The sequence below is a fragment of the Orbicella faveolata genome, unplaced genomic scaffold (assembly GCF_042242905.1).
Source record: "Orbicella faveolata isolate gen_17 unplaced genomic scaffold, um_ofav_v1 contig_24, whole genome shotgun sequence".
Classification (NCBI taxonomy): Eukaryota; Metazoa; Cnidaria; class Anthozoa; order Scleractinia; family Merulinidae; genus Orbicella; species Orbicella faveolata.
In genome coordinates, this window is record NW_028301552.1 from 33849522 (window position 1) to 33876622 (window position 27101).

The 27101-nt window shown below is 41.1% G+C and overlaps 2 protein-coding genes across 3 annotated transcripts; one reads left to right on the plus strand and one right to left on the minus strand.

Moving 5' to 3' along the window:
- Nucleotides 1-3090: 3090 nt before the first annotated feature.
- On the plus strand, nucleotides 3091-17236 carry LOC110056096 (uncharacterized). Of its 2 annotated transcripts, none has more exons than XM_020762535.2 (11): nucleotides 3091-3451; nucleotides 4814-5907; nucleotides 6498-6606; nucleotides 6989-7112; nucleotides 10829-11066; nucleotides 11486-11569; nucleotides 12535-12661; nucleotides 13106-13224; nucleotides 13761-13949; nucleotides 15099-15212; nucleotides 15727-17236. In XM_020762535.2, the coding sequence occupies exons 1-11, from the start codon at nucleotides 3148-3150 to the stop codon at nucleotides 15769-15771; spliced, it is 2547 nt and encodes an 848-aa protein (XP_020618194.2). In that variant the 5' UTR covers nucleotides 3091-3147; the 3' UTR covers nucleotides 15772-17236. The 2 variants fall into 2 exon arrangements, with proteins under 2 accessions (XP_020618194.2, XP_089147875.1); XM_089291749.1 differs by having other exon boundaries at nucleotides 3098-3451; nucleotides 4890-5907.
- Nucleotides 16130-26445, minus strand: LOC110056150 (serine palmitoyltransferase 2-like). The gene is made up of 11 exons (XM_089291750.1): nucleotides 26150-26445; nucleotides 23520-23674; nucleotides 22622-22767; nucleotides 21223-21441; nucleotides 20663-20768; nucleotides 20082-20301; nucleotides 19326-19452; nucleotides 18679-18715; nucleotides 18349-18447; nucleotides 17884-18013; nucleotides 16130-17406 (listed from the first exon to the last, which is right to left on the minus strand). The coding sequence occupies exons 1-11, from the start codon at nucleotides 26405-26407 to the stop codon at nucleotides 17329-17331; spliced, it is 1575 nt and encodes a 524-aa protein (XP_089147876.1). The 5' UTR covers nucleotides 26408-26445; the 3' UTR covers nucleotides 16130-17328.
- Nucleotides 26446-27101: the final 656 nt, after the last annotated feature.

Consider the following 27101-nt stretch of genomic DNA (forward strand, 5'->3'; position numbering starts at 1 on the left):
ATCTTCAAAAACTCACAATTGTATCGATTAAATCAGTTACACGCTGTTACCTTTCAAAAAGTTGAAAGATATTTAGTTTCCTCACTGCCGGAAAACGGAAGCAAATACGAAGTCGCGAAGAGATGAAAATTGACACACGAATGCAATCACATCGTTTCTTCTTTTCAGTTGTGAAACACGTTTTAACATAGGACTGGAAAGAAAACCATTGGGGGTTCTCTTTTCACAATTTCCTTTGCTGTGAAGTCTCATTCATCAAACAAGAAGGGCTCCCGTTTCAAAGCATTCCAAACGTGGAGATCACAGGCAGACCACTCTATGTGTTCGTGGTTAATAATTGTTTATATGAAAGGAACAGAATCTATGAGGGTTATGAATAAAGCTCTGAAAATTACATGTCTGAGTTACATCTCGGTCTGAGTATCCCAATGAAGTTAAATGAAACGTTAATCGACTCATCTGTGGTGGTTTTTCGCCTTCCTCGCCCGTCTGAAGCGTCTTTTTTATGAAATTACTTTTGGCCGGAGACCGGTAAGACAAGGCTTGTCTTACCGGAGGGTGGCAAAGGTGGGGTACCAATCCCGCATCACGATGAATTTTTCTATTTAATCAAGCGTCACGGAGAATTTTTTCACCATATCACGCGTAGATCGCCAATTTTACTTTCTCGACCCTAAACGCGTCATTAAAAGAAGAACTTTGCTGATTCAAACACAAAATTTCACAGGCAAATATGTGACCTCTCACGAGAAAACGTTCCTTACGGTATCCGTTCGAACGGCTGAACACACAACAAGTGAAGTAGCCTGCGAACAGGCTCCCAGCGAGGGCGGAAATAAATCTGGCAGGGGAGTAGAAAACAAAATCCGGCTAGCGAAGCGAACAGTTAAGCGCGGAAAAAAGATTTGCGCGAATTGCGCTCCCCCTTCCCTCTCGGCTCTCCCTGCTCGTCCTAGACCACACTTGGCTAGTTCGCACTAAACTCATTAACCCAACCGGGAGCCTGTTCCCAGGCTACAAATGAACGGATAATTTCAATAGCCATAGTGAATTTACTTGTTCCAAGATATCTGAAGATCACTTGGTTCTACATGAGTCGATAACCACTGAATATAATGAGTTATGACTCTAGAAACGATTTAATGAAATGCAAACTGTGAAGGTAAACGTCAGAGATTCATGAGATGTGGGCTGCGTAGGTATAAGTTGAGAATTTATACGATGAAAGCTGTGTAGGTATATGCATAGTTAATAGAGGGAGATGGTATATGTGGGGGATAAATGAGATGTAGGCTGTGTAGGTATATGGAGGGGATTAATGAGATGTATTGCTGTGTAGGTATATGTTGGGAATTAATACGATGAAAGATGTGTAGGTGTATGTGGGGGATAAATGATATGCAGACTGAGTAGGTGTACGTACGTAGGGGATTAATGAAATGCAGGGCTGTGAGGGGGGATAGTTAGGGGGATGGTTGAGGAAGAATACTTTATTATAAATCCAGGAGGTATTGTTTTAAGAGAGAGATGTGTATATTGCGGTGGAGTTAACTGGCCGCCCAACCATCCGGGTGGTGTCGCACTTATAAAGCGAAAGAACAAAAGGCTTGGCTGAGAGCCAATGAGAAAGCACTGACGTCATAGCCAAACTGGACAAACGAGTTTCTGACACCGGCTGGATTTGATTGTTCAAAATGGCAGACATACCTTAACTGTTAAGGTTATAATATGCTAATTTGCCAAACATTCTTTATATGCACGCTTATGTTCTGTAACGGCTTTGCAATTTATGCTACACATACAGTTATACATTAAAATAAGCGTTCACCTCGTGTATCTTGAGTTATAGTAGCCAGATTAAGCATTGATTGATGAAGTTCGTTCAAGGTTCTCTCTGCCATCTAATTTTGCATGTTGCAACGAAAGGGTACTTCATCGTCTATGAATGCCTACGAGCGAAAACAACTTCCGGTGCCTCGCCGCCTAAAACATCACAATTTTCAATGTTATTCCACCAGACATCATTGTTTCCGCAACATTTAGATTTGAGGTCAATTAAGTGGCGAGATCCCCGAGTACTGGAAGCTATGGAAAGAGAAATACTGTAATAATTACTTGGTTTGGAGCGGGAAAGCCCCAAGTATCAACTCGCCATGTTCAAGGACGTTATTGCCTTAAAGTGTTCAAAGCCTTAAGCTATACTGAAGAAGGAGATGCGAACGATTGCCGTGTAGTAATGGGGAAGATGAAAAGGTATTGTATCGGCGAAGTAACGTAAACGAGATTGTTTCAGCAGCAACTTCCTACCGAAACGTTCGACAACTTAATCACTGAATTAAAAAGAACCTTGGCAAAGAGCAACAATTTATGTGACTTTTTACGGTTTTTGCACTATATTCTCATCTGCGTTCGACTGGTCTTGGGATGAAACATGAGCAAAGCACAAAGCAGCCACTTTAAATGACAGACCCCGGTCTTTAAACAAGTGTATCGACCTTCCAGCATCCGAGATGCAAATGTGGGGATCTTAACAATGACGACGGCGACGCCGAGGACAACGCCTTGTAAAATTGAATATGTCCAGGATGCCAATGGCTCTAAGACCTCGTTCAGGCTAAATATGTAATGACAGCGTTCAATTCTAAATGGAAATACGAAATATTAGCAGTTCAACTCATCGTTCGCGTTCGCGGTCATTTTGCGTTGTTGTTTTGCAGAAGGCTATGGAATGTACAGAGGTTTACTGAACACACTTGCACAGCCTTGTTTTGCTCATTAAACCTATTATTTGGTGGTGCTCATTGACGTCGTGGTTTGCTCCAGACTCCGTCCACACTACGCCGGAGGAATTTAAAAAGGCATACAGTTTTATTTCTACGGTTAGGCCCGACAGTCCAGGGTAATCCGTCACGAAAACGAAGCTTTTCGAAAACGCTCTTGAAACCGGAGGAATTTGAAAACGGGGGCTTTGAGTTTTCGTGTGGACGGAAAACATTTTAAAACGGACCTTTTTCGAATGGCAATGGAAATCTCGAGGTCAGAATCTAACAATGTGAACTGACCCATGAAAAATTTTTGCACAGCGCGAAGAGGCCTAGGTACTAGTCAGTTTTTCTTTTTTGGAGGACATGTGGGTAGCGGTTTCGTATGACATCACAACTTCTTTCATGTAAGCAGGAGGCAGGAGATGGACAAACAGACAAACAGACAACTGAATTGTGTGCTCTTTGTGAAATGGCGGAAGGTTTGGAAAATATAGGTGATATTTCACCTGATTTGGCGAACGAGGATGTAGGAGAAAGTCTTGTGGAGGTTGAGAACAGCAGCGAGAGGCAGGGAGAAGAAAGAAAAGCACGTTTCTTTGTAGAAAAGGACTTGGAAAGTATCCTCGAACAGTCTCAGTCGAGCGGGACTAAACGAAACACGAAATGGGTGGTGAAATTATTTCAAGGTAAGAAACTTTTGCTTTGCTTCGAATTTAACAAAGTCATTGAGCAAAACGATCATGTGGTTAATTTACCAAAAGGTACAGGTATCCGGTGAGATCGTTCCAGGTCATATCGTTCCATAAAAAAGTCAGATCGTTCTAGTTAGAAATAAGCTTAAGTCAAATAAAGGAGCGTTAAAAAGGTTAGTAAATTGCTTGGAGCGATTTTACAATACCGGGCCACTTATTAACATATCCCTCTACGCTTCTAAGAGTGAAGCATACAGAAACAAAAGAAACGATTCAAATTCAGTGAGATGCAAATGAGTGGCCCGGTATTCTACAATCTAGCCAATTGCTCCACAAGTGAAATTCAAGTGTATGTTCTGAGTACTGCTCACATTATTGACAGATCAGAACAATAAACTGGTTTCTAGGTCGAGAGAGTAAAATGTATACGGGTCATTCTACAACCCCCCCCCCCCCCCCTCCCCCTGCCTCCCATCAACCCCTTGGGGTAAAAAGGGTAGGCGTTTTATGAGTTAAGGTATATGAAAGGGTAGGGATCTGTCATTTATGTATAATGTAAACAGGAACTTAAAAAATTATTCTTGTCCGTTGGTTAACAACTCTTCTGGTAATGCTTGATGTTCTCCCATATTATTATCTACTGACGTCATTCCAAGGGTTTAGAAAAGGGATACAGTGCTCTTAAGTAGATAATATAACATAACATAACTGGTTATTCAAATTCAAATTCAATTGAAATGAAATGAAAGGTGAAAAGAAGACAAAAGAGGTTATCCCTTTTGAGTTTGTCTCCTAAAATAATAAAAAACGCAAATTTACATCTGAATAAATTCACAATAAAAAGTTCCAAAATTTCCTAAAACATTAGTTAAAATGGCATCTGAGCCTGTTCTTTAAAATGTTCAGAGTTTCTCCCTCCACAACGTCTTTAGGTAAATTATATTATACGTGATAGATGTGAGAAAGGGGCACTTTTTTTTATAAAATATATAGGAAAGGGTTACCTATCTAACAAAGTAGTATACAAAAGGGCAAGGGGTTGGACCTTGGGGTGGAGTCTTTCCATACAAGACTTTGTAGAGTACCGCCCTTCCACTTCCACCAGGCTACACCTTGACCTTGAAGTTCCTGTTTGCACAACTAACCTAGGTTTCATTAAATTTAACTTATCAAGTACAACAATATTAACAAATTCACCTAGGGGTTTAAATAATGTGCCGTTTCCAATGGAAAAATGGCATTCTTGCTAGAATACTTTCAACCTGGGATGTGATGAATTAAGCGATGTGTTTATATCGACTTTTTCCTTCAACCAACCATCAATTTTTCTCAGTCTGAAACTAATTTTTTACACAGATTGGTGCCAGGAAAGAAAAGTCTCAACACCACTTCTTGAAATGAATACAGTGGAATTAGACCAAAACCTGGCAAGATTTTATGTTGAAGCAAGGACAATAAAAGGTGACGAGTACAGTCGTTCAGCTCTTCTTGGTTTTCGCAGTTCAATTGAACGATACCTAAACAACAACGGTATAACTCTGAAATTATCAAAAAACCATTTGTTTCAAAACAGCAACAAGATTCTCGATGCCAAGTTGAGAATCAACCGCCGTGCTGGTAAAGAAAGTGTTCAACACAAACCAGTTATTATAGCATCTGACCTTGAAAAAATTCGCACCAGCCCTTTCCTTAGTACGACAACTCCAGCTGGACTGCTGAGAAGGACGTGGTTTTACGTTTCTCTTCACTGGTGCAGGTGTGGAAGAGAGAGCCAGCGAGATCTTCGCCGTGAAAGCTTCAAGGTTACAAAGGATGCCAATGGCCATGAGTTTGTGGTCATAACCAAGGGAGAAGCCACAAAATTTCACCCCAGTGGTGAAAACAGCAAGCCTTTGGCTGAACGAGAAACAAGGCTTTATAGTACTGGTGCAGATGATGATGCCTTTGCCAGTCTGAAATTTTATCTATCGAAATTAAATCCATCATGCACAGCATTTTTCCAACAGCCAAAACAAAACGTGACAAATGATGATGCTGTTTGGTATGCAAACAGACCACTTGGTATTAACAAGTTGGGCGAAATGATGAAAAATATATCTGCTGGAGCAAAGCTCTCTCAGATATACACCAACCATTCTGTAAGGACGACGGGCATAACATTGCTTCCCAACAGGAATGTTCCAGACTGCCACATCATGTTTGTTTCAGGGAACAGTTGTGACCAAAGTAAAGCTCACTACATTGCACAGCCATCCGGATTGCAGCTGGAAATTGTTTCTGGCACCATCTCAAATGCACTACAGAGTCACAGAGGAAAGAGCACACAAATATCATCTGTTCCAACCACTCCACTCATCCAAAGCTTGAGGCCAATAGCTTCCAATGTGTCAATGTCGAGCACAAATGCAAGTGGCTTTTCCAACTCCTGCAATACGCAAGGCAACCTTCAGGTATTTTTCAGCTTATAGAGGTGCTCTGATGACAAAAACTGACTTCAGTTGACTTTTTCTGGCATTTTGAATAATAAGTCAAATTATCCTCGCATTTTGATTAGTTCTTACTTATGATCTGTTGGAGGACAAACAAAATAATGAATGCCATTAACATTTTTTGTCTCTTTAGTATATAAAACCAAGAGATTCCACATTGTTGTGGGTCTGTTCAGTAATGGTGACACCAGTAACACTTGCCTAATGGCTACTTATGCCGCTGTTTTGCTCTTACCACATTTTGACATCATCTGTGATGTATCACTGAACAGATGCATGGAAACATGGAATCTATTTGTTAAGTAAATTTTGGAGTTCAATTTTGCTTTTGCTGTGATTTTCTATTCAGGACAGTGACAATGACAGTGGCGGGGTTTCCCTGAACCAATCATAATTCTTTGCTATGCATAGCAAACAATGAGTTTGCTTCAGTCTTTATAGACAATAGAGTATGTCAAATTGTTGTTTCCTTGTTTTTCAAAGTGGGAAGATTTTGGAACCAACAAGCCTTTTTGGTATATTTGTTGTTTTATCACATTATGATGAAATAGATACACTCTGTTACTGCTGGGACTGCTATGGCTGACAAAGGAAAATCGTCATTGGTACTTGTACTGTACACTGGTGGAACAATAGGAATGAAGAAACTCAATGACAATGGTAAGATTCCTGGTTTCCTTTCCTTGATAGCAGTGTCTAACATAAGATACCATGTTCAAATACCACATTTCCAAACACCAAGAAGAGAGTTGAAAAAGTAATGTACAGCAGAGTATTTTTGACGAACTTGAGGGTGGTTGGAAAAGTGGTAAAACACTCCCTTGGGAGTTTAATATATCTTCTCAGTCAAATCTAAAATCTAAAAATAAATGCTAATTAAAGTCAGATATGGTGTCCAAACACCCTTGTGGTAAGCTTGATGAATTTTACTGAGTTGAAGAATTTCAGCTCTAATTTTTGAATTTAAATTTTTGATCGTCCAAAGGCCTGAGAAGCTTCTTAAATATTAATATTGTGTTAATTGACATTCTCTTTTTCTCAGAGCCTTGTGCCCTTCACTTAGATTTATTTATCGATGAACTGAAAAAGCTTCAAATGCTTCATGATCCAACTTGCAGTGTGACACATGCGAGTGAAGTGGATACCACACAGAGACTAGCTATGCCGTAAGTGATTTACAGTAGTGTGCTTATCATGAGCAATAAGTTAGGAGATCAGAAGAGGATATTACATGACGTTTCACTGAATTTTTCATCAAGTGGTAAAAAAAATTTTTTAAACATGAGAAAATGAAATTGATATCTTCAATTGCAATCAGCATGCATATTTTTGTGAGGTTACTTTTCTAAATAACAGTGACATGCATGTTGGCTACATGTATAGTAGTATAAAGTATATGAGTAATAACGAAGAGGCAAGATTTGCTGTTACTCCGAGTTTCGTGCTTACGCACTCATCAGACAGTATTTAATGATAAGCATTCCTATCAACTAGATATATATACACGGTATTAAACAATAGGCTAATTGTTGGACTAGTTGCATTACAATAAGTGATAGTTATACTGGAAAACAATAGGTGTGAAGACAGAAATTACGGGGACGAGTATAAACTGCGTGGGTGCAGTACAATATAAAGAAAGTGTCAAGCGTTCTTCAAGTAGAATTTGTTCTCGTGCCGGCATTTAGAAATAAGTTCTGATCTTTTGTTTAGTAGATTGTCGTTGCTATGTTTGATAATCATTAGTTTTTCTGTGAGGCAGAGGTCGCATCGTTTGGAAATGTTGTTGTAGGGTCTTGCACGGCTAATAATTGACCATTTGATGTTGAAGTCTTGTTTTTTGTCGTGTAGTTGCCAGATGTATTTAGAAAGCTCGGTGCTGTTGATGTGTTTTCTGTGCTTAAATGTGGATTTGTGCTGCGAGAATCTCTGTTTGAATGTTCCTTCTGTCAGTCCAATGTAGTTCTTGGTTGTGTTGTTAGTTGTAACTTGTGCGTTGTAGATTACACTGGAAGTCAGGCATTTGTTGTCTAGCGGGCATTGGTCTTTTTTGCGGCAGTTGCATTGCTCTCCGGTGATTGCGTTGGCGTTGTTGTCGGCGTTTGTTATTTTCATGTTGTGTTTGTTGATTACTGTTTTCATGTTGTCCATGCAACTGTAGCTGACTTTGACGTTGTTTTTGTTGAAGAGGCTGTGGTATTTATGTTGGCTCGGAAAGTGCTTAGATATGAGCTTCAGGAATGTTCTACCGATGTTTGTCTTTACGTTTTTACTAAATGGAGGGTTGTACCATATAATGTTTCTTTGTCTGTTGCGTCGGGAGCGTGTTGGTTGATTGTCTTCGTTGTAAATTAGTGTTTCAGAGTATCCGCTGGCTTTCAAAGCAGTTTCGTAGATTGGTTTGGCCTTGTTGAATTCGTGTTCGTTGCATGAGTTGGCGGAAATACGGCGATTGATGGATGCTGGAAGTTGCTTTATTATGTTAGGTGGGTGGTTAGACTTTGTGTTGATGTACTGCGGCTCGTCGTTAGGCTTTCTGTAGGGGCAGTAGGTACCTTTTGTAAGATCGAAGGTGACGTCCAGGTAGTTAACAATTTTCATGTTAGTCTGTATGGTAATGTTAAGTCCATATGTCTTGAAGCGTCTTGTTATGTCCTTCCTTGTACGGTCTGCTTGAGGTCCGGAGATGTTTTTGAAGATGGCAAGTCCGTCGTCTCTGTAAAGCCCGATGTTGTCTATCCCGTATATGTTACACAGGTCGTCGAGAATGAATAAGCCTACGAGCTCGCATACTTCGGCTCCGTCGAAGCTGCCCATAGTAACGTCAATACGATTACTGCTATTAACAAAGAAGCTCAAGTCATTGCTACTAATCTGAACATTGACGACCGCGCGGAACGCATGGCTGAACGACAGGCTTTTATAACACTCAAAGACCATAAAGACAACTTCCAGAACAAACCTACATGTAGACTCATTAACCCTGCAAAAAGTGAGATTGGACGTATCAGTAAAGAAATCCTCGCGAACATTAACACGACTGTGAGACAGAAGACTGGCCTTAACCAATGGAAAAACTCATCATCCGTCATCAACTGGTTCTCCTCTATACAACACAAAGATCAACATACCTTCGCCGTATTTGACATTGAGAACTTCTACCCTTCCATTACTGAGAAACTTCTTACAGACGCAATCAACTTCGCCAAACAATTCACTTCCATTACGGACCGCGACATCGATATTATTATGCATTCAAGAAAATCCCTTCTCTTTGACAGTAACACCGCCTGGATCAAGAAAAACAACAGTTCTTTTGACGTTACTATGGGCAGCTTCGACGGAGCCGAAGTATGCGAGCTCGTAGGCTTATTCATTCTCGACGACCTGTGTAACATATACGGGATAGACAACATCGGGCTTTACAGAGACGACGGACTTGCCATCTTCAAAAACATCTCCGGACCTCAAGCAGACCGTACAAGGAAGGACATAACAAGACGCTTCAAGACATATGGACTTAACATTACCATACAGACTAACATGAAAATTGTTAACTACCTGGACGTCACCTTCGATCTTACAAAAGGTACCTACTGCCCCTACAGAAAGCCTAACGACGAGCCGCAGTACATCAACACAAAGTCTAACCACCCACCTAACATAATAAAGCAACTTCCAGCATCCATCAATCGCCGTATTTCCGCCAACTCATGCAACGAACACGAATTCAACAAGGCCAAACCAATCTACGAAACTGCTTTGAAAGCCAGCGGATACTCTGAAACACTAATTTACAACGAAGACAATCAACCAACACGCTCCCGACGCAACAGACAAAGAAACATTATATGGTACAACCCTCCATTTAGTAAAAACGTAAAGACAAACATCGGTAGAACATTCCTGAAGCTCATATCTAAGCACTTTCCGAGCCAACATAAATACCACAGCCTCTTCAACAAAAACAACGTCAAAGTCAGCTACAGTTGCATGGACAACATGAAAACAGTAATCAACAAACACAACATGAAAATAACAAACGCCGACAACAACGCCAACGCAATCGCCGGAGAGCAATGCAACTGCCGCAAAAAAGACCAATGCCCGCTAGACAACAAATGCCTGACTTCCAGTGTAATCTACAACGCACAAGTTACAACTAACAACACAACCAAGAACTACATTGGACTGACAGAAGGAACATTCAAACAGAGATTCTCGCAGCACAAATCCACATTTAAGCACAGAAAACACATCAACAGCACCGAGCTTTCTAAATACATCTGGCAACTACACGACAAAAAACAAGACTTCAACATCAAATGGTCAATTATTAGCCGTGCAAGACCCTACAACAACATTTCCAAACGATGCGACCTCTGCCTCACAGAAAAACTAATGATTATCAAACATAGCAACGACAATCTACTAAACAAAAGATCAGAACTTATTTCTAAATGCCGGCACGAGAACAAATTCTACTTGAAGAACGCTTGACACTTTCTTTATATTGTACTGCACCCACGCAGTTTATACTCGTCCCCGTAATTTCTGTCTTCACACCTATTGTTTTCCAGTATAACTATCACTTATTGTAATGCAACTAGTCCAACAATTAGCCTATTGTTTAATACTGTCTGATGAGTGCGTAAGCACGAAACTCGGAGTAACAGCAAATCTTGCCTCTTCGTTATTACTCATATACTCAGCTCTACACTATATGTGTATTGAGCACTATTTTAATGGGATCTGCTACTTCCTCATATGGTTAGTAGTATAAAGTATAAAGTTAAGAAGTTAAAGTTGAGTTATATTTTCTCAAGATCCATTTTGTCCAGGATTGTTTAGTAACAACAGATTCTCTGATTCATTATTTTAGTGTCACTAAGCTGGGCAGTAGGATATTGTATGATATCAAAGAGGCTGGTACCATCAGGGAGTCTAAAGACACTAGTATTGAAGACTGGATTGACGTGGGAACAGAGATTGCCAATAACTATGATGACTATGATGGCTTTGTCATCCTGCATGGGACGGACACTATGGCCTTTACTGCATCTGCTGTTTCTTTCATGTTCGAGAACCTCAGCAAACCTGTTGTCCTCACAGGAGCACAGGTAAGCGCGTGGAAATACATTAGAAGTAGCAAGAAGTTCACAATTTGAGACAATTCCTTTAAACTGAGCCCTCAAAAAGTGCTGGACAGGGTATGATGTTGCATATGAAAAAATTTGACTGCAGGGATGGCAGCCCTAAGTCACTTAGGTTATTTTGGATTAAGGTTGACCAATCCCTTACCAGAAAACTAGCTTAGAGATATGCGGGGTAATGACTCAGTTAATTAATATGCACATACTGCTTGATCTTGTGTGCATGACATATAAGCGTGGAAAAAAAAATGGAGCTGGAACGTGGTTCCACAGGACTATCCTTCCATTGAACAGTATTGACAGTATGTAGCACATAGCAAGTATACTTGTAATGTACCTTCCCATAAAAATATGAAAATGAAGCTGCCTGTTCCATCACATTGCAGACTCCAATTTATGATGCAGTAACTGATGCAAGAGACAACCTGGCAGGGGCATTACTGTTTGCTGGACAGTATGCCATCCCTGAGGTAGAAACCAGTACATTACTTGCAAAAAATTTTGGACATTAAAATTTTGGACAACAATATATTGAACAGTGCTGAAACAAAGTTAAAGTAAATTTATGCCTACAAAACACAAATTAGACTGGAACCACAACAAAAGATAACAGTTTTACGGCACCCTCAAGGTTTTACGAGCATTAATCAACAAGAAAATAACACATGCATTGCATATGTCAAGTGGTGTCTCAACTAGAGTTTGCTCCATGAAGTCCAGTATATAGGAAACTATGAGCTTTGGTGCTACTTCAAAGTTTTATGCTGTACTGTAAATATTTTGGACGCTTCAAATTTCCGACGCTTACAGATTGTGGATGGTTTCATTTTCGTGCACTTTTTGTCTGAAATTAAAATCACCCAAAATTTTTTGCAAGCAATGTAATAAAGATATCTATATATTGCACTTCTGAAATAAATGATGTTAATAGTTCACTGTCGTGGCTGTTCATTCAGAAGGCAGATTTGATTAACCTTTAATCACCTTAAGTAGCACTGACTAACAAGTTCTTTCTCTCATCAAGCTGAGCCCCACGTAACAAGCGCCAGATTATTTCTATGACCACAGTCCCATAGCCCTCTTTAAACCCGACAAACCAACTCAATTGTGCTCTTATTTTAAGATTCCCCGAAATATGGCCAAGCCTATTTGAAGAGGCTTATATGAGTAAAATTCATATAACCACATTTTGCAGGGTTTTTTTTATTGAGGGCTGGGCACTGGGAAAATTGATCGCCTGTGAGAATGATTTTGCCTGCCTGGTTTGATAATCTAGAGAAAAATTTTTCTCAAAAGACATATAGAAGTTCAGTTCAAAAAGTTTTGCCCGCCTGTAAAAACCAACTGCCTTCCTGCTGAAAAAGTTAATGAAGCATTGCGGTCTGCTTAGGGTCCATTTTGCATTAATTGTTTATTACTAATTTGATGTCTGCAGGTGACCATTTTCTTTGATGGCAAGCTTTTCAGAGGAAACAGATCCACCAAAGTTGATGCAAAGAGCTACAATGTGTTTGATTCACCAAGCATTCCCCCATTGGCAAGACTGAGCAGCCATGGAGATAGTAAGTGGAAAAGAAAAACTGATTAATCCTCTGCTTATCATTCCCAGTTGTGCATGTAACTTTCTCCACAGGTAAAGTCTGTATATGGGCCAAGTGACCCATCAGGAGCTATCAGGCTGAAGCTTATCCTGGTTTCTGTAGCATGAAATGACTAGAGTATTGCTACTCCTTCCTGGATGGGATGCTAGTCCATCGCAGGGTTACCCCCAGCATTAAATTTGCCGGCACGCATTTATAAACCTGGGCAGAGAGAGGTAATGTGAGAGTAAAGGTTCTTGCCCAAGAACACAACACAATGTCCCTGGCCAGGGCTCAAACCTGGACCACTTGATCCAGAGATGAGCAAACTAACCATGAGGCCACCGCGTCTCCCACAACTTGCTCCACAGGTCTACTTTAAATGACGCCTCCCATTTGCTGAAAAATTAACTTGTTCTTTATTAGTTCAATGGAATCATACTGTTGATCACTCACGAAAGGAAACTGGGAGTTTTGCACTCCACACTAAGATGAGCCAAAAGATTGCCTTGCTTCCTGTGTTTCCTGGCATTCCAATAGAAATGGTATGTGCCACTGAATTTCAATTATACGTAAAATACTATGAAGCAAAGAGCATCACAGGGAAGTACTCCTGAGCTGTATTATCTCAGTGGTCATGCACACACTTAATAATAACTCGGCAACAGACACAAACTTCTTGTACAGCATGATAAACAGTACGGTGTAAAAGTACTGTGGAGTAGCTTAGCGTTAAAAAAAAACTGTGCAGTAGCTTTCATTAGAGTTGTTAGACACTAGATTTTCATCCACAGACCTAAAAGATAGAACCGTTTTGTACGGCATAATAAACAGTACCACAAGGAAGTAATGCTCAGTAGCTTTCAGTAGAGTGGTTACACACTAGGGTTTCATTCACACACCATCTTGAACCACCTTGTACAACATAAAAACATTAAAACGATTTCATTTGAATCGTTACTCAATGAGGCTTTTCCGATCTTCTGAGCACTTAAAGAACGAAAGTTCTCATGGCCGGAGAGTTCACTTGTAAACATCGTTTTCAACCTTCTGTGATCTCGGCCTTTCTTTTTACTTAAAGATAAAAGGATGTTTAGAGTCTCCAATAGAGGGTGTTGTCTTGGTAACGTATGGCAGCGGTAATATACCTGATTCAAGAACAGACCTGTTGGAAGCGATCAAAGGCGCGGTACAGAGGGGCGTGGTCATTGTCACGTGCTGCCCTTGCCGTGGAGGGCCACATGATGTTTCTACGGAGTACGTGGAACAGGTGGGTGGTATATTATTGAGTGGAAGGTTTATGCGACCGAAGGCAACCTTACGATCTTTCTAAATTCCTCTTCTAAGTATTTAGCGAGCAGAATTTTTCAGAGAAGACTAGCACAAAATGCTCTGACACAGGAAGTCGTTAAGTAAATAATCAGCTGCTGTGTTAAACGACGTGTTTAAACTCACTACTTCCAGATGTTTTTGATTTCTCTTTCAGTCAGTTAAATAGTTAAATAGCGTGTGGTGGATGTTTTCCCCTTAGTTAATAATCATGTGAATTTCAATTCACAATTGATTTGTAAAGAAGTTTCAGTGAACCATTTCTTGGAATGTTGCTTTTACCATTTCGTTACAAGACCCTTCCTCTTTCCTTCTGTCCCTCTCCCCTCTCTCACTCGCTTATGGGCTCACCATAAGTTATTATAAGTTATGGACAAACAAAATAATTTTTTCCGGTTACAAGTCCCCTCAAATATACGAACCCCTCCCCTCTTTTCCTCATTTCCTGACGAGCATTCTCACGGGACGTCAAATCTCACAAGGAAAATAGCGAGCAATTGTTCTGTTCTTAACGTGATGGTTGCAATCACTGTCTTATTGTTATGTTTATGGCTAAGAGACCAGTAAACATCACCCTTAGTTCGTTACCTTCGTGTATACTAAACCGCCGCCTGGTTAGCTCAGTTGGTAGAGCGCCAGTCTGCTGTGCGGGAGGTCGAGGGTTCGAACCCCAGACCGGACCAACACTCAGGGTCTTAAAATGACTGAGGAGAATGTACTACCTTTGCAATTACATCTGCAAATGGTTAGACGTTCAAGTCTTCTCGGATGAGGACTATAAACCGTAGGCCCCGTCTCCTGCATCTTCAGTGTTACATGGTTAGCAGGGGACGTTCAAGAACCCACACACTCAGGCTTATCGCAAAGAGTAGGGCACGTAGCTCCCGGTGTTGTGGTCTGGCCTTGTTTCACGGGTTGATGTTTTACATAGGGTAAACGTCATTGCACCTTCCCCCCTTGGACAGAATTGTCCAAGAAAAATTACTATAACTATGACTACTTTTCGTGTATGCGGCTTTGTAGCCCAGCTGTACCTGTCTACCTCTCTGAGATTCTCTGAGATCACATTTCTGTTTCGTTATCAATCCAGAGCCTTGTTAAGTTAGGAGTTGTTCCAGGGAAAGACATGACAGTGGAGTCTGCGCTAGCTAAACTTTCGTTCGTGATGGGGAAAGAAGAACTAACACGAGAAGACAGGAAAATGGTAAGCTTTACCTCACGTTTCGAAGCATGCTATCTGAAAACAAACGCTCTATACAGTCTCAGGTGTTTTGTGTAGCACAGTTTTGTTAGATGTTTCATTTTATTTTCCTAAATGCAAAATATAGACGGTTCCATCATTATATGGTAACTTTTTTCCTTTTTGAAGGCAAGTTGATAATTAAGAAATAGAAACTGAACATGTTTCCTCGTCGGCTCGTGTCCCCACAGTATTTCTCGTTCTCCCAAACTTCCGCTCGTGTTTCTGTAACTCGAAATACTGCGACGAAAAAAAGGAAAACAACTTGTTTGCTTTGATCCTCAAAATGTAAATTCTCTTTGCCCACGTCATCATTATGTCCACAGCTCGTGCTAGTTCGGTGTTTCCAACTAGTTATGTAGAAATACGATTTTAAACCAATCTACTCGTGTATTTTCTTTGGGCTTTTACCCATAGAAACCAATATTGTATATAGTGTACTTTCCAGTAAGAACATTGCTTTTCTCTTTTCTCGCAGCTTATGAGATCAAATCTGCGAGGCGAGATTAGTGCATCCAGGTAGCAAGTGGTTTTAAACTGGATATTAAAGCAAAACAGCACATAAAGTGATCTCCTTGTGTTGAGCAACGTCATCGGTCCCTCCAGCCGAGAAAGAAAAGAACACGCAAAAGAGACTTCCAAGATCTTATACAGTACACGAACACGTTGACAAGACTGTTGTATTCTATTGTTCTAGGCCCAGTTGTTCAAAGGTGGATAACGCTATCCACCAGATAAATCGCTATCCAGTGGAGAAGTGTTGGCAAAACAAACGTCACTATCCGTTGGATAGCGTTATCCACCTTTCTTACGTACTTACTTAAAAATTCTCAATCCACTGCTCTTAGAACATCACAATACTGCCTGGTTCGGCCAAACCATTTTTTTTTTAATTTTTTATTTTACTGTGTTTTTACGAAGTTACAGCCTTAAACAACATCACAATAGAAGCTATCAATCAAATTAAAAATATCAAGCTCATTCTTACTCGAAATTTTCGTAGCCTCAAATTTTGAAATTTCCCCGTATTTCTTGAAATCGCAAAAATTTGATGCCGAAAAAAGATCATGGCTTACTTAAATTGAACAAATTCGCCAAATTCGCAATAAATTAATGACCGCCAAATATTGACCTTCTAAAATTGCAAAACTGAGTTGCCGCGAAAATTTCGACTGGTTGATTTCTTCCAAAACTTAATAATAACTTTTCTTACATCACACCTTTACTGTATATGCCAAAACTGATGTCACCAGCAACATCAAGAATAAAATTAACATCTCTTAACCAAAATTCTTCAGAACCAGCCAAAAAGTATAGAAATTTTTGGAATATTTACAAACACTATCTTTTTAGACTTTCTCGCTTAACGCCCCTCAAGGCCCTTATTGACTTATTGTACATACCTGTACACCTTGGAGTCCGGTAGATTATGTCCTTAACTACTTAAAATTACTGTTTTGCATTATTGAAAGCCGTTATACTTTCCCTAACAAGGTATCTTCAAGAGTAATCACTGCAATTGCTAGCCTAACGCAAGAGATCATGAAGAGTGACAGAGTTAACTCTTCTATACGCTTTTTTCGCAAGGTAATCCTTCTCATGTTATTTTTAGACCTTGTCCGGTTTCGGAAATCTCAGGAGGGTCTAGAAACAGCCAATCTTGTAACGCGGATTCTGGTCACGTGCACAGCTTAAGCGGCCTCACATGCATTTTTATAGTCTCCGAAAGTAAAACATCCACGCAACCCGCGTGGTAACACACTATCCACGGAAGAGCCGGGTACCATGTCTAAAAATAACTTGAAAGGTATTACCTTGGCAATAAGGCCTGTATGGGAGACTCACGTACCCTTTATCCTCTCTTGCCTAATGCTGCGAAATGTTAGGTAAGTTCAAATGAATATCTCACATCTTGCTTCTTTGGTGATGCTGTACGGTTCGTTACACCAAGCCATTTCGTGTGAGAACTTAAAACGACAGTAATATTGTGTTGTTGTTGTTGTTGTTGTTTTTTATCTGGAAGAACATGCAATCTTTTCAGATTGCGGATAGTTCGTTCTTTAGAGAGCTGTCTTTGCCGTCATTCCCTTGCGTCCATCTTTCTTCGTGAATACTTGACTTTAAGAAGGTCACCCACTTCGTCGATTGCTTCCAGAGCCTGTTGATTACAACACCAAAGTCAATGCTTTGCGCAGCAGATGCAATAGATAGTCGCCAGTTGGTGGGGTGCGTGTGTGGGAGGAAGGGTAAAGGGTAAAGGTAAACTTTATTTAGCCAGGGTGGCCCATTCAGCAACGAGGCTGATATCTAGAGGGGCCCTGGAGACGCGCGTGGTGTGGAAATAAGCGCGTGTCTCTCTCGCGCTCCCCGCCATCTTCCATCATGTATATAAAGTGAGCAGGGTGGTACAGAATCGAACAGCAATACTACAGGTCTGAAATTTCTCTTAAGATAGCCTGATTGGCCGCAAAACCATGAAAAGGCGGGAAATTTCGTGTAACTGCAACCTCGACTTAAGTCTGACACCTGACTGGTCAACAACACGATCATGTTGTGAGCTGATTGGTGGTAGCCCAAGTCAGTTTCCCTAAAGCATTGCGACAGTGCAATCCAGAGTTCTTGTGATTCATCTCACCTTATCCAGCATTTCCCTGGTGTGTGAAGCTGAAAGACAAATTCTTGCTCTCGCCCCGATCAGTGAAGTGGCCGGAAACCCCGCGATGGCTACAGCTACGTTTCTTTTCAGCATTTCACGAGAAAAGGCTCTGCAACAAAATATTGAACACTTTGAGTGATCAAGCTCGGTTATGTAGAGAATTCCTCGACTGATAAACACATGAACTCCAAGCTTTTATTAGTTACTTCAAGTACTACTACCTGGATATTAGTGGCCTGAGCCATAGGATGCGCTACATTCCTCCTTAGCTTGAAAGACGTCATAGTCTGGACCCGAAAAACTCCATACTGATGACGTCATAGAAATCCATGTAGCGTCTTTGATTGGTTGTTACTCGGTTTTTGAATTTTCGCGCGCTTTAATCTTATCTCTGTAGAGTCACAACTATATTTGCATACATCTTTGGAAATAAAACTGACTTACACAGTTTTTGCCGGCATGCAGAGAAGAATAGGCACCACTGCCGAAGCATCATGGCCGTGCACAATAAATCCCATCTTTTTAAGCCTTTGTCTGAAGTACCTGTAATGTACAGAAAACAGCGCGTTACCTCAAAAGTTGTACCGTAGTTAGGATCACTGTTGCAAAGTTTTCTGAGAAGGAAACAGATCTTTTCCCACATGACCGCACCTCACGTTCAGGTTTGATGCAAACTCGCCCGAGGCAACGTGCAATAGTTTTTAAAATTCTTTAAGCTAGTACATACGAACTCTGAACTAAATTAAATCATTAGAATTTTATACTTCCACTTACTTGCAATTCTGTGCTAAAGTGCATAGCCTCTGCTTTCCTAAAAAAAAATTAAAAAGACAACTTCAGACGCGATCCTTAAGCCCTTGCTGTAGCTTCAAAAAAAAAACCTCACCGGATTCCAGTGGAATATTTTCTACCCCAATAACAAATACGGTGAAAGAAAGTACCAACAGCATAACAAAATAATAAATGAAAATACTATGAAGATTGCATAATGTAAACATCATATTAATACCCTTATTCTTGGTTCTAATCGACCTGCTCTCGTAATGCGAGCAGCACTGCATTCTCGTCCCCGAAGGCCGCGATCCTTCTGGCCGGCACCAAGAATCCGAACCCCAGTTTTTGAGTTAGCTCAGAGTGCTCATTCTTATTCACCAGCCAATCAGATTTGAGCGGAATATTCTCCGAGTCTGCGTCGAAAGTCCGTTGATCGCGGATTTTGCACCTCGAATTTAACTACAAAGATCGCGGCCATTGATACGAGAATGTTGTGGAAAGTACAGACTTACTGGGCGTGCGTGTTACTGTAACCTTTTCACAAGCGTTGCTTACCAGTAAGAATGAAGTCTTCAGGAGAAAAAGGAGGCCAAAAGAAAAGCGAAATGTAGGTTCCGAAGAATGCGTGGAGTGTGAATTTGACCAACCTTTGTTTGTGCCGTCCTCGGCCATAATTATTTTCATGGATGACAATATTTGCATGACCACTGGGGGTGACATGAAGGAGGCGTACGCGGCACTGTGCGAAGTACCGCGGATATGGTTTATTATTTCCTGCAAAAATGAAAACACTGACCGTTGCATGCTGATCATCTCATATTCAACAAGCGCGAGTGGAAAATTGTTTTATTAAATTGCTCAGATACCATGATGGCTAAGCCAGCCTGTTGAACTGTATTATCCAATAATCCCGTTTTTAGTACTGTTTATTATGCTATACAAGGAGCTACTAACTTTTAAGTCTGTACATCAAATCCTAGAGTGCGCATGACCATTCAAATGAGAGCTATTGAGCAGTACTTTCATGTGCTACTGTTTATAGTATGCTGTACAACTTTTAAGTCTGTCGATGGAACCTTAGTGGGTAACCATTCAGTTGAAAGCTACTGGCCAGTACATCCATGTGGTACTGTTTATTATGCTGTACAACTTTTAAGTCTGTGGATGAAACCCTACTGTATAACCATTGAGTTGAAAGCTACTGGCTAGTACATCCATGTGGTACTGCTTATTGAACACAGTGCTTCTATCATTCAAGTCTGAGGGTGAAAGCCTAGTGTATGACGATTCAGCTGACACTACTGACAGCTATTTATTACTTAGTACTTTCTAAATATGAATTGTTCTTTTTTTCTCTTATTTCGTAAATTACTTTTTTTAATCATTAGAAGGCTCGTTTTAACCTCTGAAGCAGCGATATATCCCCCTGCGGCACCAAAACTCTTGGTAAATGTCCCCATCATGATATCAATATCTGCGGGGTTCACACCAAAGTAATCTGTAACGCCCCTTCCATTGGGGCCCATGGCACCAATACTGTGGGCCTCATCTAGGTATATGTATGCTTTGTACTTCTTTTTAAGGGCCACAATCTCTGGGAGCTTCGCTAAAGAGCCCTCCATACTGAAAAAGAACGTACTTAGTTGTAGAGCTTGAAATCGTTTTAATTGAACCCAAATCACGCCTATTTTGACTCGGACAACGTTTCAGTAAATTATTTGGTCGGTATCTGTTATTTTAGCGTTCATTCGTGGTATGTCCAAGTCGTGGTAGCCAAGCAGTGTCCTTACAAATGACTTAATTGAAGCCCCGGTGTATGATCTGTAAGAAGATTCCTTAGACGGGGAGATTTGTTCGGTCTAAAGATAACTATATATCGAGAAGTTTGTAGGCCTGAAGGTTTGTTACATCGGAAAATTCGTCGCGTCACGGGGCTTTTTCGTTATCTCGGGAGGAGCTCGCCCGCGCAGCGTCACTCACTCACCTATAAACACCTTCAACAATGATGAGAATCTTCTTCCAGGCTCTGTGTGTCCTTGGCTGTCCCTGTACAACGGATTCTCGTAGCATGTTCTCCAAACTCTTCATATCTAGAATGTTACGATACATATTTATGATACAGATGTGTTGTGTGGGCAACTTACAAGAGTGTACGCTAAAAGGAAGGAACGTCGAGAGATAACGCGCGCTCTTATGCGCTTTTGTCGAGCTCAACTTTTGATGACAGTCGAAGATAAATTTCGATCGTTTGACTTGCAGAACGTCAACATAGTCTCGCATACTCAGTCAAGTATCTCATTTCTCGTTTCTGTTATTCTCAGCTCCCGGTCTCACAAGACTCTAGAGTTCCGCCCATTTGTTTTACTTGTTTGTTTGTTTGGTTTTTGGAAGCAGCAGTGCTCGGATCTCTACAGCCCCTGTTTTAATATGGGTCGGTGCCGGTCACAGTTAAGTCTCCTTGAATAAGGATTACGAAAAACAATAACACGGACAACCCCCCTCCCCTACTTCTCTAACCCCTCGCGCTTGCGCTGCCAACCTAACCATTGTGGTTGAATACTTTGATCTTTGCTCCTGATAATCTTGCTCCTAACACGAGTGATGTGTGGTTGAGTTCGTCGCTAATTATCAAGTCTCCCTTGCCCACCAGAGTGGGGATATTTGCAGAGTTGGTGGCGAATCCCATACCAAACACCATAGCAGCAGGTTTACCAACAAACCTAGCGACAAGGGCTTCTAGTTCGTCGTGAATAGCAAGGCTACCTGGAACGAGGAAAGAAGAAATGTTATCAATACGATAGAGGCACCGGATCTGTTTCCGTTTAGTTGTGGACTGGACCGGTGATGTCAATAGCTTTTTTTCCTGAGCTATATACAGGCGTACGAGGTGGGAGGCGGGGAGACGGACTGCAGCCCCCACCCCTCCCCCCCTCCACCCACCTACGGAAATTATGTAATTTTTCGGGCAAAAATTAACAAAAATTGAACCTGTTAATGGAGGTCATTGAGTATGCAAGCTCTCAATGTAACTATGTTTGGAAACATACCAGTTTCATTAGATGTGAGAATTGTGAACGTTTTTGTTCATGAAATTGAGTGCGTTTGCATCCCGATTTCAACACTCACGCATTCGAGCATTGCGTAATTTTTTCTGGCAAGAAGGCCACTGCCCCCACCCCCACCCCCAGTCCGAAGGTGCCCGTACGCCTATGACTGTATAATTGGTATTCCAAAGGGAACGGAGAATCAGGGTATTTGGAAGACCTGAAAAAAATTCACAGACAGCAGATCGAGAAATGAGCAGAATTTTTAACTGTTAGCTGAGAAATAGCAGAAAACTTTAACTGATATCTGAGATTCCAGCACCGTCATCGAGATCCTCCATTTCAATCGTTCCAAGAACAGGGTGTAGTTAGAGTTAAGTGTCTTGCCCCGAAACATTATGCAAAATCAATGACATCCAATTCTCAGACAAGTTGTCAGACTCCCCGGTTTTAATCCAACAAGGTCTCTTCTCAAACGACCATGGCCCAGCTACAAACAGTTTAACAGAATGCGTAACTTCAAATTAAGTCTCTTTGTTACTTTTTCTCTTGCTCCCCTTAAAGCTGGTTGAAGATTAAAAGTTACTCGAGGTTTTAATAAAGGTCTTTTTCAATTTGTAGATTCTTGTCAGAGGAGTTTGAACTAGCCTTAGGCTAAACTGACCAACAAAACTATAGATCGAAAACGCCAGTGAAACGTTAGTAATACAACAGTGAAATCAAAATTTACCCTGAGCCTATTTTAACTTTGACGTGCTTTGAACAACCAAGCCCTGATGATCGATTAACCGTGTTAGAATGAGTCTCAGAAAATTATTCATTTCAAAAAATTTGTTGAAAAATCAGACAACATCCCTTACAAATAGCACCTCCACTATCCGCTTGAATCGTTCACTCACCATATTCGCGTCTTGAGCTGCACCCCGCGATGCCGTACTCACGGACCGCCTGTTCAGCGGATTCCGTACATGATCCAGAATTCTCAGCGAACCCAAGGTAGTTGTACGAAGCAAGATTCACGACCTTTGTTGTCGTTCCTGGATATCTGCAAAAATATTTGATCTGTAGTATACTCAAAAGAAGTTAGAACAGAAAGGATGTCAGTAATTTATAGCCAATAAGAAAAAGGAAGGGCTCTTGGGAACGCATTGAAGGATTAAAAAAGCGCTGGAAATAAATGAGTTCCTAAAGTGCAAACAACTTTATCAAGTTTGCAAGAAATTGGATAAATGACAACTGGTAAATAGCAAACTTTGCCATGGCGACTACGATCACTTTCTATTTTACTGTGGAGCGGTGACAGCCAAATGAATGAGTCATGGACTCGGCAAAGGGATAAATTAAAGCCTCCCTCCCCCTAACGCCTCACAACATCTCAAAGCCTGACGTCATTCGAAGGATTTGAAGGCTGCCATTTCATGTAAGTCCTCTTATCACTGATGTACAAAATTACGTTCAAAATGACGAAAACCTCAAAACGAATAATTTCCTAAGGTAGGAAACAAGGATGGTTTATAATTGAAGAAGATAAGCTTGAAAAACTGCCTTCCATTGCCCCACAGTCCCATAGAGTTTGAATCAGCCATGGCGAAGGCGTTTCCTTATATTTACTTCTCAAGCTCCAAACCTTACATTCAAGGAGAAACTAGCCTGCCTAGCTTAGCGGTCTAAAACGCGCGAGCACCTGCACGAAGCGGCGAAGCCTTCGCCGCTCGTTTTCGCGGCTTTGCCGCTTTGTTAGCGCGCTCAAATTTCTTAAACCGCCAAGCCATGCAGGCTAAGGGGAACCTCACATACCCGAAAGTCCAGTTCCAGTCATGAGACTGCCTGTCCACTAGATCGATCTGTCCACCAGGTACGCTACAGATGGGTCTGTTGACACAGTCTCTAACACGATTGTAAATATTCCTCTTGTAGAAACTCTCAAAGTCAGAGTAGAGTGGTACGAAGCCCTGAAATGTCAAAATAAATCCCTCAGGTTTGAGCAAAAAGTGTTGCTCCAGGTATTTCACGATCAGAAAAAGTTGAATTGCCTTAACTAAAACTTGTTTTAGATACCTCCTTATAGTATATTGACGGTACACTTGTGTTTATCGTCGTATTTTAGATAAGTGCGTCTAAAACTGAAGCGAACGGAGGGGTAAAATCGTCGAAAGTAGGGGGAAACTCAAGAAAGGAAAAATGAGATTATTGTTTTCTTCAGGCGACAAATTTCAAGTTTGAAACCTCTTTCGGAAAATTTCAAACTCAGATACTACGATTATCAGTTGAGTAAGGCGGGACGAAAGTTTGGTCACCAATTTTAACGTAAAAATCGTGTTGTTGTCACGAGCAACTGGCTCCGTATCCATTGGCAACTTGTCGACCTTTGACGTCATTGGCAGCAAAGCGCGCGAAATTGTACGCGACGCGACAGGCGACCGACGGCTGTTGATGTTACCAACGGAAACGAGGTAAGTTGCCCGTGACAACACCATATTTTAAGGCCAGAAACTTCATAACCAAACTTCCCTCGTGCCTTACTCAACTAATAATCGTAGTACTTGAATAGAGTATTGTCATTCACATTTCTCGGCATATAAAACTGACATCAATTTATCCGTTTAGTTTTGCCGTAGCTTATCGTGTGCTCGTTAAACATCAGTTAATTTTAAGGAAAGAGCAAACTCCGCGTCAATCAGAAGGTACACTGTGTGCAGGAAAATGAACTGCATACCCCAGATGATATTATTTGTGGTCAGTCCAGTTCTCTACTGATGACTGCCACGGGAATTCAAAATTAAACGAACAAGAAGATATTACAAGTCAAGTCTGCCATTATATTCCTCTTGCTGCGTTGAGTTGTTGTGAAAGAGAAAGAGTAGAGAACAGCGGCGGATCCAGACCTTGAGCTAACGGTGGGAGGGGGACGGGCGGTTTTGTTTTGCTTGCCCTGCCGGCTTTTCTACCTTCTGTGATTTCTTCTTTTTACACCCAAAATAAGGGGGGGAAAACAGGTCCCCCGGGCCCCTTCCCTAGATCCGCAGTTGGAGAAAGGATTTTTTTCGCTTCATTATTTGCTCATAAAGGAATTGTAACACTAGATAAGAAGTGTTTCATCAAACTTGCCACTCTGTTTCGTTGCCAGACAAGTTGAAAAACAGTTATTGCTTTATGTATTTTATACACACCCTCAGAAAGGAACATGTCTCGAAACGATTTTACTACGATTATCAGTTGAGTAAGGCACGAGGGAAGTTTGGTTACGAAGTTTTGGCCTCAAAATTATGGTGTTGTCACGGGCAACTTACCTCGTTTTCGTTGGTAGCAATATCAACAGCCGTTGGTCGCCTGTCGCGTCGCCTACAATTTCGCGCGCTTTGCTGCCAATTGACGTCAAAGGCTGACAAGTTGCCAATGGATACGGAGCCAGTTGCTCGTGACAACAACGCGATTTTTACGTTAAAACTTGGTCACCAAACTTTCGCCCCGCCTTACTCAACTGATAATCGTAGTAAAGGCCCCATCCAGACTACGCCGGAGTAATTTGACAACGGAAGTTTCACTCTGAAAACGCATCAAATGTTTTCCGTCCACTCTACGCCGAAGGAATTTAAAAATGCAACAATTAATCACGGTCATTTTGGATTTGTATTTGAGGAAAACTCGGGCAGGGAATATTATGGTTATCGTAACGTCATCGTTTTCGAAAAGCATCGTTTTCAAAATGTTTTTCGTCCACACAAACGGAAAGCCGGCGTTTTCAATAGAAAATTGTTCTTGCAACTTTTGTCCCAACAAACTGCATGATCACCTGCAGGCAGGAAAAATTGCCTCGAGCGACCACAAGCTCGTTCCTAGGGTCGTTTCCGTGGAAAAGACCCTGGGAACGAGGTTGGAGCGACAAAAGAAGTTTCTGGCTCCATGTTGACCCATTTTGAGCGCTATCTAAATACAAATTAGCTGAAGAAATCCGTAATACGAAGTAAAAGGATGGAAAAACAAGGAAATTGTGACGATCCGCTTAAAAGTTACCAGACATGAAAATTGTAAATACAGTTGATCAAGCAAGTCTGAGCGTTCAGCTGAAATTCTAAATGGCAATTCTAAAATTAAATTCTAAAATTCTAAAATGTATTCTGCATTAATTATGCACAAGGCTCGCATAAACACTTGCAATTCTAACAAAGATCAGCTGATTACGAAGATCACGCCACCAAAGAAAGCATTTACGCATTTTTCTTCTCTTTGTTTCCTGTACCAAAAAACAAACCCGGATGAGTTTAGAGTTTCAGCTATTCTTTACGCAATCGAGGGTGGCGTCATTTTGTGAAGCTGTGTAAAGACGATTTCACTCACTGTTTTGGCTATGAAGCTCTTAAATTGACAGCGCCAGCCTCTTTTATTTTGAGTCTTAGTGCAACCTACTGTGGAAGTTATTTTCCTACCTCGTTGCCTGTTTCTCTGACTGCCTTGGATTTTTCTAAGCCATATTGACGCATGAATTCGCGCATATAACCGAAAATTATCAGAAAGAAGAGAGACATGTAGGTCATCACGATGCAATAAAGAGGTATCTCCTCAAATTCATCCAGCATTTCAACAGCGTAGTTTCTCTCTTGGCTCGTGAACCCGTTCGATCCCTTGTGGAAGCCATTCTTCCTGGAATACTGGCTTCTTCTCGTCGCGTACGAGCCGAACACCATATTTGCTTGGCGAAAAGAAATCTACAAACTCGTGCGTGACGAATACAACCCGTAGAAAGAGGGGGGGGGGGGGGGAAGAGAGAGAGACTCCGCAATACAAATGTGGGGATGCTTGTCAGGAATTTGGAAAAGAACCCTTGAAAGGTCTAGAATCGCCATTTGCGAGCGTGACTCAGATTCATTTTCACTTTTAAACAGCAAATTAACCGTGACTGGCAATCTCTTTTTGCTCAACATCCCACCTAAAGGTACTGCATAACTAAAACGGTGACCATTTTAGATTTTGCTCAGTTTCATTTTTGTAAGCAAGTTTCCTTCCCCCCCCCCCCCCCCCGGTTGGGAGGGAAAGCCTGCCCGGCCCTTAGTCAACCACACAAAAGTGACAAGTGTCAAGAACTTCATTCACTACTCTCCATTCAGCATCAGAGCTCATTGTCAGCATGTTTTGTTTTACAAGTTAGCACCTGTTGAAGAATTGTTATGTTATCTGAGCTGTCAGAATATTTTAGATATAGCGAGGTGAATGTTTTGAAGAAGTGCAAATTTACTAGTAAATACAGTTAAATTATGTCTGGTGCTCGATATTATTCAGGCAAATGTTTTGTTCGATTTTAGGCGCAAATTTTGACTCTCAAAGCTTGTGCAAAGCGTCATGCAAATCGGATTTATTTCTCGAAACTAAACAACGTTTCTG

Bases quoted from the DNA above. Each gene is read 5' to 3' on its own strand.
- LOC110056096 (XM_020762535.2), top strand. From the start codon at position 3,148: ATGACATCACAACTTCTTTCATGTAAGCAGGAGGCAGGAGATGGACAA. The intron at 3,452-4,813 runs GTAAGAAACTTT...TTTTTTACACAG, and splicing joins GGTGGTGAAATTATTTCAAG to ATTGGTGCCAGGAAAGAAAA. The intron at 11,067-11,485 runs GTAAGCGCGTGG...ATCACATTGCAG, and splicing joins TTGTCCTCACAGGAGCACAG to ACTCCAATTTATGATGCAGT.
- LOC110056150 (XM_089291750.1), bottom strand. From the start codon at position 26,407: ATGGTGTTCGGCTCGTACGCGACGAGAAGAAGCCAGTATTCCAGGAAG. The intron at 22,768-23,519 runs GTATGTGAGGTT...ATATTTTTGCAG, and splicing joins GACTGGAACTGGACTTTCGG to ATATCCAGGAACGACAACAA. The intron at 20,769-21,222 runs GTTAGGTTGGCA...GTAACATTCTAG, and splicing joins CAAAGTATTCAACCACAATG to ATATGAAGAGTTTGGAGAAC.